Source organism: Podarcis filfolensis (assembly GCF_964270895.1).
Source record: "Podarcis filfolensis genome assembly, chromosome: 8".
Taxonomy (NCBI): domain Eukaryota; kingdom Metazoa; phylum Chordata; class Lepidosauria; order Squamata; family Lacertidae; genus Podarcis; species Podarcis filfolensis.
In genome coordinates, this window is record NC_139611.1 from 22,942,709 (window position 1) to 22,957,596 (window position 14,888).

Sequence of the window (14,888 nt, forward strand, 5' to 3'; positions counted from 1 at the left end):
CCAAGAGGCTCGGTGGTTTAGACTACAGCACCACCCGCGTCCCATGCTGTAAGATTGCCCCTCTACACAGCAACAATGCAGTAACATCAGAGAAGCCTTCCAGAACAACCGAGTGAATTGATGTGTGGATGGTCCGACAGAAATCCACCACAATTGCTGCATAGATGGCATGTTGCAGAAGACACACACAAAAATGAAAACCAGTCCAAGGAGTCTGGTGGCATGTTTAAAGACTAATAACTTTACTACAGCGGAAGCTTTCGTGGACTACAGTTCATGTCTGTCGGAGGTGGAGCTGTACTGCAGCCCATAAAAGCTTCTAAATTTGTCTTTCAGGGGCCACAACATTAAATGGTTGACTTTGCTACAAGAGACTAACATGACTGCCCCATGACCATGGAACTTTCTCAGGTGGGGTGAGGGATGCTTTTTCACCTTAGGGGCCACATTCCCTTCTGCACCATCTTCTGAGGGCCATGTGCCAGTGGTGGGTAGAGCTAGGGGCAAAAGTGAACAGAGCAATCCATGTGAATTTTGCCTTTGTACAGTAGTTTACACACACACACACACACACACACACAGCCTCTGTCCTCTGTCTAAGCAAGCAGGAACTATTAATGGAGTTCAAGGGCATATTGCAGGCAGGCAAAAACACTTGGAGTCTGCAAAGCAGGGCAAGTGAGAGGCATGCAGCCTGGGAAGATTTCCAGGGGCCAGACAGAAAGCCCTGGAGGGCCACATTTGGACCCCAGTCCCAAGGCCCTGCACCTCTGCTCTAGTGAACAGGTCCCATTGCACAGAGTGGCAATTACTTTCTGCATCCATGTGTTCTGTGAGTCTTTTAACAGCTGCACAAAACACAGATACTCAACTGGTAGAGCTTTTCCCATGTGGGCCAGGGGAAAAGGTAAGAAAAATGCTTCCCCTACTGAACTGCTGCTTGGCACTAAAGTGTTCAGCGCACAGGGAGAAATGCTGGCTGCCTCCTACACTTAAAATTCCTTTGCTGGCTTGCAACGAGAGCAAGAAAAGATTATTTAAACTACCTGGGATGTCTTCTTTTTTTGCAAATGGAGTAGATTAGATCTCATTTTCCTGGTGTCTTCCAGATGCACCAGCTTGGCAAAGGCTGGGAGTAGACTGTCAAAATGCATTTATTATTTTATGGCGTTGCTTTCATATCCCAGCTCTTTCTCCAAGGAGCTCAAAGTGGCGCACAAAGTTATCCCCTCCCCAATTAATCTACAGCAACCCTGCGATGTGGGTTAGGCTTAAGGTCACCCAGTGAGCTTCATGGCCGAGTGGGGAGATTTGAACCCTGGACTCCCAGGTTCTAGGCAGAAACTCTAACCACTAACTCCACACTGTCTCTGTATTCATCTAGCCCAATACTGTGTTTAACTGGTTGCAGCTCTGAGCACTATGCACTATCCAGGTTAGGCTGGCTAACCTGTGGTACTCCAGATGTTGTTCAGATCTCATCAGACCTCCCCAATAACCATGCTGGCTGGGACGAATGGGAATTGGGAAGTCCAACAACATCTGGAGGACCCCACATGGACTACCTCCAATTTACAGTGGTACCTCGGGTTACATACTCTTCAGGTTACAGACGCTTCAGGTTACATACGCTTCAGATTACAGACTCCGCTAACCCAGAAATAGTACCTCGGGTTAAGAACTTTGCTTCAGGATGAGAACAGAAATTGTGCTCCGGCAGCACGGCAGCAGCAGGAGGCCCCATTAGCTAAAGTGGTGCTTCAGGTTAAGAACAGTTTCAGGTTAAGAACGGACCTCCAGAACGAATTAAGTACTTAACCCGGAACAAATTAAGTACTTAACCCAAGGTACCACTATAAACTAATCCCCTTCCTTGGGGGGGGGGTTATTATTTTTATTTTAAAAAAACAACCTTATTTAACACATTTTAAGCCAGAGCAACTTAAACTAAACTTTGTACACTCAGCCATGTTCCTTTGCAAAGTGTTATTGGCAAGCTGTTATTGGTGAACTGGTAACAGAACAACCCTATGCAGGTTTACTTGGGAGGAAATGTTCCCCTAGTGCCCAAGGGAGCTTACTCCCAAGTAAGTTGGTTGGGAATCGCAGCATTGCTCTCATCAAGTCTCAGCGTCACCACCTGTTAAATGGCAACAACGATAGTAACTGCTGTGCACAGATAAGCATTCCTCAAAAATATTGGGGAAAGTTCATAATGAACCTTGGTGATCATCCAAAAATTAAAACCATCTGCTTTTTCCATTGCCTGCAGCAACAAGGACTCTTGCTTCTTAAAAAAAAAAAACAGTAAACCAAGCAGAAATCAAACAGGTGAAGCATTTTCCTTTCTCCAGCCTAGAAAAAGCTACACCGTCTGAATAATAATAATTTATTATTTATACTCCGCCCATCTGGCTGGGTTTCCCCAGCCACTCTGGGCAGCTTCCAACAAAATATTAAAATACAATAGTCTGTTAAACATTAAAAATTTCCCTAAACAGGGCTCCCTTCAGATGTCTTCTAAAAGTTGGGTAGTTGTTTATCTCTTTGACATCTGCTGGGAGGGCATTCCACAGGGCGGGTGCCACTACTGAGAAGGCCCTCTGCCTGGTTCCCTGTAACTTGGCTTCTTGCAGTGAGGGAACCGCCAGAAGGCCCTCTGCGCTGGACCTCAGTGTCCGGGCAGAACAATAGGGGTGGAGACGCTCCTTCAGGAATATCTTTGCCCCACGAATGATAAAAGTACAGGAGTCCAACAGGAGAAAAGAAATACAGAACCTTGCCAACTCTCATATTTAGCATTCACCATAGCACCTTAGAGTAATCATAGCAATTCATAGCTATCATTAACTCAGGAATTCTTACACCAACTTTCCCAGGTAGGGCAGTATTATAACCCCCCTCCAATATTGCAGATTTGGAGTGGGGGGTGGCATGGGCAGCTGCACACTCCCCCCCCCCCCAGATCAAGTAAAACAATAGAAATACTTAACTGACCAATCACATTGGTTCTGCTCCCCCCCAAAAAATATCCTTGCTACGCCCATGGGTAAAGGGGGTGGACACGGAGGAACAGCTGCAGAGAGCAGAATCTGAATCCAGGACTTCCCACTTCACAGTCCAGTTTCTCAGCCACCATTATCCTTTTCCACACAGCACCCATATATAAAAGTTTTCCGCCCGGCTTTGGCCCCAACCCAAAGACAAGTTTGAATACCTACATGTTGGGCAGCAGCTTGTTCCCGTAGGCAGGGAAAAGCAGCTTGAGGACAAAGATGTACCGGGCGAGGGCATGGATCGCCATCGCTGCCATCCTCGGCCCCACACCTCCCCCAGGATGGAGGTGCCTCCAGCAAGTTGCAGCGAAGTCACAGTTCTGGCAGGTCCCCGATTTTCGGAGGAAGGAAGTTCATTGCTACCATTTGACCCAGCCGGGTCTGTTTGTCGCTGTTCCTCCTGCTGCTGTTGTTCCTTTACAAAAGAGCACTTTTGGAACTCTCTGTCCCCCTTGCCGGGAGATAGATAGATCTGTCACCCGGGGACATTCCCTCTGGGGAGCAACCGAGCTCTCCTCTCCCTCCTTACACATCCACGGGAAAGCAGGGAGACTTAAAGGCAGAAGGCGCAACAAACAGCTGCCCTCTCCGGTGTGCTGCAGCCCAGCCTTAAAGCGCTTTGCTGCGACGGTGGCATTCGGGAGAAGCCCATGGATGGCAGGATCCGTCCAGACAAAGGGAGATGCATTCGCGAGCTCGATCCACGCTTCTTAAGGTATAGTGTTTTTGTAGCAAAATCCAGGCACGGTGAAAGAGAGGGAGAAGAAAAAAAGCGCGCGCGTACCTTTGCTCCTTCCAAACAGGATACAATGCGCATTCCAGGGCGCCTTCACGCACAATGGGGAGAAACTCCCATTAATTCTCTCTGTGTCTCTCTTTCTTTCTTTGCAGAATGCGAGCTATCCCGTTGCAGGAGAAGCTGTTCTCTCCCCTCCCTCTCCTCCCCTTTAAACAAGCCGCTGAATTTTGGAGACTCAAGTTAAGCAGAAAGCCATCCCACCCCACTTTTTCAGGTTCGGAGAAGGAGGAGGGGAGCCAGCTGGAAAGAGGAAGAGGATTTGTCTAGGGCAATTAATATATGTGTTTTCTTTTTGCTCGTGTTGCAAGGATCCGAGTACCAAGGTGGGAGCTTGCATCCGTGCCTCGTCCTAAGTCAAGACTATTGATCCATCTAGCTTAGTACTGCCTACACTGACTGACAGCAGCTCCCCAGGGTTTCAGACACAGGTGTCTCTCTGTCCTACCTCAAGATGCCAGGGACCTTCTGCATGCCAAGCAGATGCTCTTGTGTGGAGCCACATCTTTTCCCTAGTTGTAGAAGGAAGGTGTTGCGAGCAGGGAAAGGACATCTATGCCTGTGCTCATTTCTCCTCTTAAAGCTCATCTTACAAAGTTCACACAGCTGTGTTCATCAAGGGCCAGGCTGGAACCTGATGCCATTCATGCAATCAGCAATTTTGTGATTTTTTTTTTTTAAAATAAAAGTAAACAGCAGGTGTGTGCCCCACCCACCCCTTTCCTGACTTGGACCCTGGCAGGGGGAGGTAAGGGGGCTTTAATCCTTATTCTCCATGCCACACACACACACTGCAGTCCTGATCTGGATCAGAGCCCAGATGGCTCTTTGCTTGGGAAGAAAGGCTCCCTGGGCAAAAAAAATAATAATGATTATAACTTTCAGGTGTGGCTGGTTCAGGCCTCCCAGATCAGCTGCAGCTAGATCTTCACTCACCTCCTCTTAAGGGTTTTCTCAATCTATTTCATTGGCACCTTTGGCCACCACAAACTAAGTGACCTACTGCAGAGATGGAAGACCTGTTTTTTTCCAGCAGAAGGCCTCCTCCTTTCATTGACAGCCTACCAAGGTTCCAGTGGTGGGTGGGGCCAGAAACAAGAGTGGGCGGAGCCATGGGTGTGCCTCTTAGCTGTGAATCCTGCACTGCAAGAGTCTTGCCTCTGTGCAACAGGCTGCAACCCTGCTAGGCATAAACCAGAGGTTTCGATGTGCACACCCTGCGTACAGGCAGCTCTCCCTCCCTCCCTCCACCTGAGCTAGCAGGAAGCAATCGAGGGCACGTTCCAGCCATGCAAAGGCAATCAAGGAAGACGCAGAGCAGGACCAGTGAAGGGTGTGGCCTGGGGAGAGGGGGCATGGCTTAGGGAGAGCAGCTTTGATCCCTGGCCTGAGGTTCCCCCATCATTACCAAATGCGAACTACTCAGGGATGAGGGACCCTATGGCCTTTCAGATGTAGTCAGCCCCCATTGTCCCTGACCATGCTGGCGATGGGAGCTGGAGTCCCACAACATCTGGAGGGCAGCAGGTTCCCCACCATGGGATTTCAAGAGCTGCAAGGGATCCTGGATGCTGTCTAGACCAACCAGCCAGGCAGTAGTCCAGGATCTTGCAGCTTGAGCATCCTTTGCAGGTGACCACCGTCTGCTTAAATACCTCCCGCGGCCACCAGCTCCTGGGGCAGATCGTTCTCCTGCCAGAACAGCTCTTACCATCCGGAAGCCCATGGAGCAGGCATCCCCAACCTTCAGCTCTCAAGAAATTTTGGACTACAATTCTCATCATCCCTGACCACTGGTCCTGTTAGATAGGGATCATGGGAGTTGTAGGCCAAAACATCTGGAGGGCCACAGGTTGGGGTTGCCTGCCATGGAGCAACAGAGGTTGAGAGTGGCAGCAAAGTGCTGGAAGGCAGAGCTGAGTATGGCATACAGCCTGCCCTTCTGCCTTCAGTTGTGATGGAGGATCCTGTCCTGCTATCAGTGTCGAGTTAGCTGCAGCTGGAAGTCTGGTTGTCCCTGGGAACAAAATATTTGGGGGGGGGGAGGATCATTTACTTCTTCATCCGAGGTGGCTGTGATGGACTTGCAAGATCCCTTTATTTTCAAGTGGGACTTGCTCCCAAGTAGAGGTGGGCATATCTGTCAATTCTGCTTTTCCTCCTATTCTACATTTTCCAGTCTTAAGGTCAGTTCTCCACATTTCCACATCAGTTTGCATTTTTTTAAAAAGCAACCATTTTAGCTTGAATTTCTCTGAATATAAAAATGTTTGTGTGCAGTTTTGCCTTGGGTTAAACCACAGAGCCTAGGACTTGCCGATCAGAAGGTCGGCGGTTCGAAACCCCATGACAGGGTGAGCTCCCGTCGCTTGGTCCCTGCTTCTGCCAACCTAGCAGTTCGAAAGCACGTCAAAGTGCAAGTAGATAAATAGGTACCGCTCCAGCGGGAAGGTAAACGGCGTTTCCGTGTGCTGCTCTGGTTCTCCAGAAGCGGCTTAGTCATGCTGGCCACATGACCCAGAAGCTGTATGCCGGCTCCCTCGGCCAATAAAGCGAGATGAGCGCCACAACCCCAGAGTCGGTCACGACTGGACCTAATGGTCAGGGGTCCCTTTACCTTTACTAGTTTTGCCTTACATGCACATTATTGCAAAGCAATATCCCATGACATAATGTAATTGTTAGTTATTTTCATTTTTATGTACATGTTGCCTTAATATATGTCCCCCTTTTTACACATTATTCAGAGAAGCGTGAATTTTGATGAAGCGCTACGTTTCAGTTTGTGTATTGTTTGGGAAAGTACAAAATAGGCAGAGTCACCTTTCAGTGTGAACTGAATTGAAGATCTGCACCACCTCTCCTCTGAAGTAAGCCCTGCCAAAGGACAAAGATGCAAAAGTGCTTCTAAAGTTGCATCTGTGGGCTTTCTTTTTAAAAATAATAATAATAATAATTTTGTAAATACAGAAAAGGAGAGAGAGAAATCAAACAGACACACCTTCCTGGTCAACCTGGTTGGTTCAATATAAATTATCCCAAAGTGCTGTTCCACATTATGTCCATGTCTGCTAGGCGGGTGAAAGCTCTGTTCCTTTGCTACTGCATACAAAATAAAACTTCTCCAGATGGTGTAAAACTTATGAGGAGCATGTTCATTGCTTGGGGCTCGAAGTTTATGAATCGGTTGTTCCATCAGTGCCAAAGTCCCCATCTGAATAGTTCATTCTTTTGACAAGTTCTGCAAAGCTCAGCTAAAGCCTAGCTGCTTCGATAAGGCGTGCAATTAAATATTGCAGCCGTAACAATGTTTCAGAATCAAAGAGCGAAAGGAGAGTGAGTCTAGGACTGGGCGGTGGAAGCTTTGGGTTAGTTATATGTTTCATTTCCAAAAATGCTTTCCACCAGAATAAGGTGACTTTGGGCAGGACCACGACATGGGATAACAAGAACCAGGGGCCCAGCACTTTCTCCGGCATTTATTGTCTGCAGACTTCAAGTTACCAATGGCGAGTGAGTTTAAAAGTGTTTTCCCTAACTCTGGCAGAAACTGACCTGGCATAAATCCAGCCCAGATTTCTCGCCAGTCTTTATCAGTTATGGGTTCCCCAGTGTCAGGCTCCTGCCTCTTTCTCAATCCATTGTCTAATGGGGCTTAAGTAAGGATTTAATAGAGTCTCCGCCCCCTGCCCCAAAAGTAATACAGTTTTATTGTGGGAAAGGAGACCAGCATTCATCCCTGGGGGTTTGACCAGAGAAGTTATACAATCATGCACAAATAGTTAAAACATACACAGCACATGATTTTCACACACCCACCCCAAGAAACCCTCTAATGTCCTAATACAGAAAACAAAACAAAAATCCGCATTTACAAAAAACAAACAAACAGTGAATCTGAAATCCATATACACTTACCAAGAACCGAACCCCATTGGCTGCCTATCATAATCTGGAAGATCTGGCACAATTTTGCCTGCTTCCAGAGTCAGATAATTGAAATATGTGGATATCTTCTTTTATGCATATCTTAAAGAAAAAAGGGAAGCCATCAAGAATGTTTGAAAATGAGACATGAACCATTACTATCTATTGTGACATATAAATTACTGTTATGTATTAGATTTGGTTTTTATATATTTTTTAAAAAATATATTTTAAAAACCCAACAAATTACCAGTCCGAAGGATTGTTTGTTTCTTTGCAAACCACAATTAAGCTGCTGTGGTCTAAACCACAGAGCCTAGGATTTGCCGATCAGAAGGTCGGCGGTTCGAATCCTCGTGATGGGGTGAGCTCCCGTAGCTCGGTCCCTGCTCCTGCCAACCTAGCAGTTCGAAAGCACGTCAAAGTGCAAGTAGATAAATAGGTACTGCTCCGGCGGGAAGGCATTTCCGTTTGCTGCTCTGGTTCTCCAGAAGCAGCTTAGTCATGCTGGCTACATGACCTGAAAGCTGTATGCAGCTCCCTTGGCTAATAAAGCGAGATGGGCACCGCAACCCCAGAGTCGTCTGCGACTGGACCTAGTGGTCAGGGGTCCCTTTACCTTTACCTTTAAGTCCTTTGGAGGAAGAACAGGGTAGCAATATAATAGATATTGTAGTTGACATCTGCCGTATTAGGAGTAAACCCTTTGAAATTAATTAATTAGTGCTTATGTGAAAAGATCTATACTGGCCACATCTGACTCCTGAATGCGAAATTCCCCTAAATACGAGGCTCCCTGACATACAGGAAAGTTAAACACAGGAGTGCCCATTTCCTCTAAACAGCCTGGATTTTGCTAACACTCCCCCACCCCTGTAAACATGCTTTGTAAAGCCAAACCGTTCTACAAAACTATTTGGTTGTCGTTTTAAATCTGACTCAGAAAGCAGAAAACACTCCCTCCACCTGCAACAGACATTAAGGTTTTGGCTAAGGAGAAAAAATCGCAGGCAAAGCCACAAGCACTTCTTCTTTATTGACTTTGGAATCGTGTTGCAAGTAAAGAGTGCCTAGTTCAGGAAGTGGAATACACAGGGATTTTCGTTTCTCGGTCCAAGCCCACAGGGGAACGAAAACATGCTGTTAAGTGAGCAAATGTGAAGTGGGTGAGGGCTGAGCTATTTCTGAACAGCAGTGAATGCCTTAAATGAATTGGACAGATTGATATATCGGTCATTTTCGGTCTGTCACTGCTAGGGAAGATTGAGGGAATCTCCTCCTTCCATCTTATCAGTCAAGGCAGAAGAGGCTGATGGCCGATTAAAGCCAAGGCCGACTCATGAGAATCAAGGAATTAAGCTTTTTCCACATTGCAATGGTCAGTTGTTCCATTCAAGGTCACCTCCAGGCTGTCAGCATTTTGTTGGAGGGATTCGTTCAGTTGCATTTAGGTTTCTGCAATCAAAGTGGATTAAAATGCTCTGGCACAACAAACCCACTTTTTTTAAAGGCTTTGTATAGTTAGGAAAGTGATGGGGGAGTACACTACAAAGTGTGGAATGAGCAGATTATTAATGGGAATATGTATAACGAGATATCGGTCACTCAGTAAAGAAGAGGCGTTGCCTAATCTCCGCATTAGCTTTGTGCCAGCCTTCAGGATGAATGCTCCACAAACAGGCCACCTGGAGCAGAACCACACCTTCTGATGGCTGAGAGAAATCATGGGGAACCTGAATGCGCTCACAGGATCAGTAGCATCCTCTTGGGGACTGATTGCCAAGCCGCTCTAGCTGACAGAGATCCAGGCCAGCTGTGAGGAGCACCGAAGCCGAAATCATCAGAAATAGAACACGGCATCAGGAAAGTCTGTTTACAGTGCTTTGAAAATAAGCCCCTGCAACGGCTGGATTTGTGCATCCATGTCGATGATGTTCATTCCAGATGCTTCCAGCGAAGGTCCCTCGCGGGGCTGGAAGAAATGCAGTTGCGTCTTTGTGACAGGGCTCAAATGACTTACAAATATTTTTTGCAGTGGAAGAGGAACCAATGCAGACGCAAAATAAAGTGAACAACAGTGAGAGAGAAATAACTTGCAAACCCGTTCTGGGATAAAGGCATTTCCTGTTAAAACTGTTTAGCAATTGGCTCCCCCTTGTGTGCCTGGAATAGAGGAGCAACTAGGAAAAGGTGCTTCACGTAAGACAAATTCCCTACGGGGGAAGTTGATATCCCACAAAGGAATGGGTATGACTCACGTCTGCTTAGTGGTGGGTGTAGGGCATCGGCATTCAGCGGGAGGAAGAGATTCTCCGCCAGATTCAAGGAGCCCCTTTGGGGTGTATCCATAAGGATACAATGCAAGGAAGGGGGGGGGTTAAGAACATTTGTTGTGGGAAAATGGGAAATTAGTACTGGGAAATGACATTTTGAAGGGAGAAGGGGCCCAAATTTGGAGGAATGTGGCCCAGTATATGATTGGTATAAATATGGAAGAGAACCTTTACAAAATAAATATTGGTATTTGAGGCTTCTATACAGTTGAAAGGTATGTGTAACATATAATGCGACTGTGCTTTGTTGCGAATCCCCACTCCCTCACAGTGAGTCCCTAATCTAAGCTCACAAACTGCTGTCCGCCACTTATTTCAAAGAGCTGCATACACAAACCTTCCACTGATTTAAAAAGAAATCCATTTGCGTTCTCCTGCACATAAAATGGAAGGTGCCTGCTTGGGATTACTGTGGCCAGAGATGAAGGAGGTCAAAGGCCATTGAAATTTTTAAAGAGTTTGATAGCAAATGAGCTTTTTGCTTTCATCGATGATCACTGAACATTCGAGGAGGTAGAGCACAGTTGAAGAGGAGGCACATTTTGCTGCAGATCCCCCTTGCGTTTCTCTGCCTACCAAACATGACATTACATATATTGCTATGGTCACTTCCAGACAGCCTGTTTATAGTCATCCTTGTGGAGTGGTGGACTTGCACAAAGTTTGCAGAAGTTGATTAGGCAACATCAACCCTTTATCAAACATTCATTCCGATTTGTCTGCAGGGAAGCTTTGCGACATTGCACCAATCTACTGTTATCCCAAACTTCCCAGAGCAGTTGCCTATCACACAAAGTTCGGGGGGGCAAGTTTCTTACACAAGAGTGACAAGCCAGTTTTACGTTGTGAACAGCTCTGAGATCTATAGATGAAGGGTGGCATACAAATTTAACAAACAAATACAGTGGTACCTCAGGTTAAGAACTTAATCTATTCCAGAGGTCCGTTCTTAACCTGAAACAGTTCTTAACCTGAGGCACGCTTTCACTAATGTGGCCTTCTGCTGCCACTGCCGCGCGATTTCTGTTCTTATACTGGGGCAAAGTTCTTAACCTGGAGCAACCACTTCCTGGTTAGTGGAGTTTGTAACTCAAAGCGTCTGTAACTCGAGGTACCACTGTAAATAATAACTGTGCCACCTGAATTTGCTGGTGACTGAATCCCACCAGAAAATTGCAAGAGTCTGGGCAACGTCCTATGAGAGGCACAGGATCCGACCTTCTTTGGCATCTGCTCCCCAGAGTTGGGGAAGTCACACCTGTTTCGTTTGCTCTCACTCAAGTTGTTTATTGACAGGAGCGAGCGGGCAGTCAATCACACGAAGCAAGTGGATTTAACTCTTCATTAGGAACTACAGGATCTGAACAGGAGTGCAGGGCCTAATTAGCACTGCAACGCATCTCTGGTAGGTCTTAACCCCATGAAGCAGGAGGGTGTGATGCAGAGCCAAGAGGGGGCATGGCTTGGGAGAGTACCACAATAGGGAGCTGTGGAGGGCTGCCTTTGCCCACCCATTCCTGACCTGACACTCTCCAGACCTGGTTTAGCGTGAATAAATGGTTATACTGCAATAAATCGGTTACCCTTTTTCAGTTACTGCACGGCTTAAATGGGTATGCCTCTGGAATTTGCCTCTCGCACAGCTGCATACTTATTGCATTTCAGCGCACATTTAAAACTCTCCTGCAATTGTTTTTCCCAAACTTGGGAAGTCCAACACAACATGCAGTGATCTCCTCCCCCTATTACAATGCAATTGGCAGGCCAGCCCTCCACGTTTACTCAGGAGTAATTCTCACTGAGTTCAAAGAGACTTGCTTCCTAATCAGTAACCTCAAGGGCCGCTGCTTTGTTTTAAAGCTGTCAACTTCCTCCTGTTTCTGTCTGTTGCAATACAGACAGGCAGCATTGCCATTTTGGAACAGGTACCTGGGTAGACATTTAGAAGAATTTCATTCAGTTAAGATATAGCTATCCTGTTTCTCCATCCCCCAGAGGATGCCTAAAGCATATTTTTTTATAACTAAATAAAAAAGCCATGATGAAAACACAAATAAAACAGAAGGAATGTTATCAATAGGCTTAAAACCCAGTGACTGTTTGCTGTTCATTTTCTCCTTAGATAGAGCTCTCAGGGGCTGAATTTTTCGAAATCATATCACTAGATGGCAGCACTTACCTGTAACCACATCAGGGCAGGTGAGACAGGACATATTAAACTGCAGAGTTGTCACCTGAAGAACTCCCAAATAAGGAACACATTGTGAGATCCTAAGAAAACGACATATTGCCTGTGTCACAACATTATGAGTCGTCAAAGTCAGACCCCACCTGGAGGCCTGAGTCCAGTTCTGGGCACCACCGTTTAATTCTTCTTCTTCTTCTTCTTCTTCTTCTTCTTCTTCTTCTTCTTCTGTGATCACTCATAGCCGAGTAAGATTGTCTTCCATGAAAAGGGTCTTAACAGTGAGTCTGTAAGTGACTGTGGAGGCTAATTCTGGATCCACACGTCCTTCCACAGTGGGGACATAGGTTTCTGGGTGGGAGTTGATCACGGTAAGGGTTTGCCAAGCATGCCTTCCTCTTAGCACGTTTCTTCCTTGCGTCCTGAGTTCAAGTGTCTTCAAAGCCCATGACACCTTTGGTAAAGGCTGTTTTCCAATTGGAGCGCTCGCAGGCCAGTGTTTCCCAGTTATTAGTGCTTATACTAGATTTTTTAAGATTTGCCTTGAGAGCATCTTTAAACCTCTTTGTTGTCCACTGGTATTTCAATTTCCATTCTTGAGTGGGGAATAGAATAGTTGCTTTGGAAGACGATAATCAGGCACCCAAACAACATGACCAGTCCAACAAACCTGATGTTGAAGAAACATTGCTTCAACACTGGTGATCTTTGCTTCTTCCTGTACACTGACATTAGTTTGCCTATCCTCCCAAGTGATGTGTAAAAATTTTCGGAGACACCATTGATGAAATCTTTCAAGGAATTGGGAGATGGCATTTATAAATGGCCCATGTTTCACAAGTGTACAGTAAAGTTGGTGGTACAGTAACTTTGTAAATAAGCATTTTGGTTTCCCTGTGAATGTCCCATTCCTCAAACACTCTGCGTTTCAATCAGAAGAAAGCTGCACTCACAGAGCTCTCAGGCAAGGCTGGATTTCATCATTGATGTTGGTCCTTGTGGAAAGATAATTGCCCAGGTAGGAAAAGTGATCAACACTTTCCAATGTTACACCATTAAGTTGGGTTTGTGGCACTGAAGAGAGGTTGTTTTGTGCTTGTTGGTGTAGCACTTTTGTTTTTTGGATATTGACCAATGGGTCAAGTTTTCCGTAAGCTTCTGTAAAGATATTTAGGATGTTTAAGTTTAAGGATATGGACAAGCTGGAACATGTGCATAGGAGGGCAACCAAGATGAGCAAGGGTCTGGAACAGTTGAAAAAGCTGGGTATGTTTAGCCTGGAAAACAGGAGACTGAGAGGAAATATGATAGCCATCTCAAGGGCTGTCACATGGAAGGTGGAGCAACCTTGTTTTCTGCTGCGTCTGATGGCATGATCCAAACCAATGGATTCAAATTGCAAAAAAGGAGATTCCAACTAAACTGTAGGAATAGACATAGCTTTCTGAGGGTAAGAGCTGTTCAACAGTGAAATGGACTCCCTCAGAGGGTGGTAAAAAGGTAAAGGGACCCCTGACTGTTAAGTCCAGTTGCAGAGGACTCTGGGGTTGTGGTGCTCATCTCGCTTTACTGGCCAAGGGAGCCGGCGTTTGTCTGCAGACAGCTTCCGGGTCATGTGGCCAGCATGACTAAGCCGCTTCTGGAGAACCAGAGCAGCACACGAAAACGCCGTTTACCTTCCCGTGGAAGCGGTACCTATTTATCTACTTGCACCATGATGTGGTGAACTGCTAGGTTGGCAGGAGCAGAGACCAAGCAACGGGAGCTCACCCCATTGCGGGGATTCGAACCGCCGATCTTAGACTCCTTCATTGCAGGTTTTTAAGCAGAGGTTGGATGCCTATCTGGCAGTGATTCTTTAGCCCAAACCATACCTATGGGACTAGCCAGGTTTTTTGCCCCAGCTGAAGCCCCCAGAGAGGTGCCATTGAGGCTCTCAGACTCTGTGTGTGTGTGTCTATGGAAATGCACATGTTGTTTGTGCCAAACTAGGTCTTTCACCCGGGTGGAACATCCCTTCTTTAGCTAAATGATTTGTGCATCGCAGGGGGTTGGACTAGGTGTGCCCTATTTATTTATTTATTTATTTATTTATTTATTTATTTATTTGAAGTGTTAAAGCCTACTCTTAATTGAATGTTTTCAATCCCAAAAAAGGGAACAACATAATGAAAATAAAGAGAGAAAAGTGATATCCATGTATTTCAATTGTTTTTAAAAGCACTTTATCTATCTATCTACTGGATGACATCGTGGAAGAACATTACCTCAGGAAAGTGAGGAAAATTCTCAGGGATGATTCACACCCTGGCCAGCACTTTCTTGATCTCCTGCCCTCGGGCAGAATAAATAGAAGCATGATTAGTCACACCAACAGAGTAAGGAACAGCTTCTGTCTGTGAGCTGTTAGGCTGCTGAATGAAAAGATAACAACAGGGCAACTGACTTTCGGGTTTGGTGGGTGTGCGTCAATAAACGAGGGGAATTAAGATAAGGTTTCCAGATTTTTTTCAATGAATCTGGGGACACTTTTCAACTTCAATGGATTTTGTATGGGGACTAATTTGTAAATCCAGGGTCTGTCCCCGGGA

At 46.0% G+C, this 14,888-nt stretch overlaps 1 protein-coding gene and 1 long non-coding RNA gene across 5 annotated transcripts in view; one reads left to right on the forward strand and one right to left on the reverse strand.

Moving 5' to 3' along the window:
* MEGF6 (multiple EGF like domains 6) overlaps positions 1-7,802 on the reverse strand; it is a 206,646-nt gene extending 198,844 nt beyond the window's left edge. For 2 of the 4 annotated variants that reach the window (XM_083628415.1, XM_083628416.1), the window contains exon 1: positions 3,222-3,978. In XM_083628415.1, the coding sequence (XP_083484541.1) occupies positions 3,222-3,313 (92 nt within the window). In that variant the 5' untranslated portion in view covers positions 3,314-3,978. Of the gene's footprint in view, positions 1-3,221; positions 4,202-7,770 lie in introns of those variants that run through there. The other 2 variants (XM_083628414.1, XM_083628413.1) reach the window with 2 other exon arrangements.
* LOC310769585 overlaps positions 1-14,888 on the forward strand; it is a 276,754-nt gene that overhangs the window by 123,890 nt on the left and 137,976 nt on the right. The window lies entirely within an intron of this gene.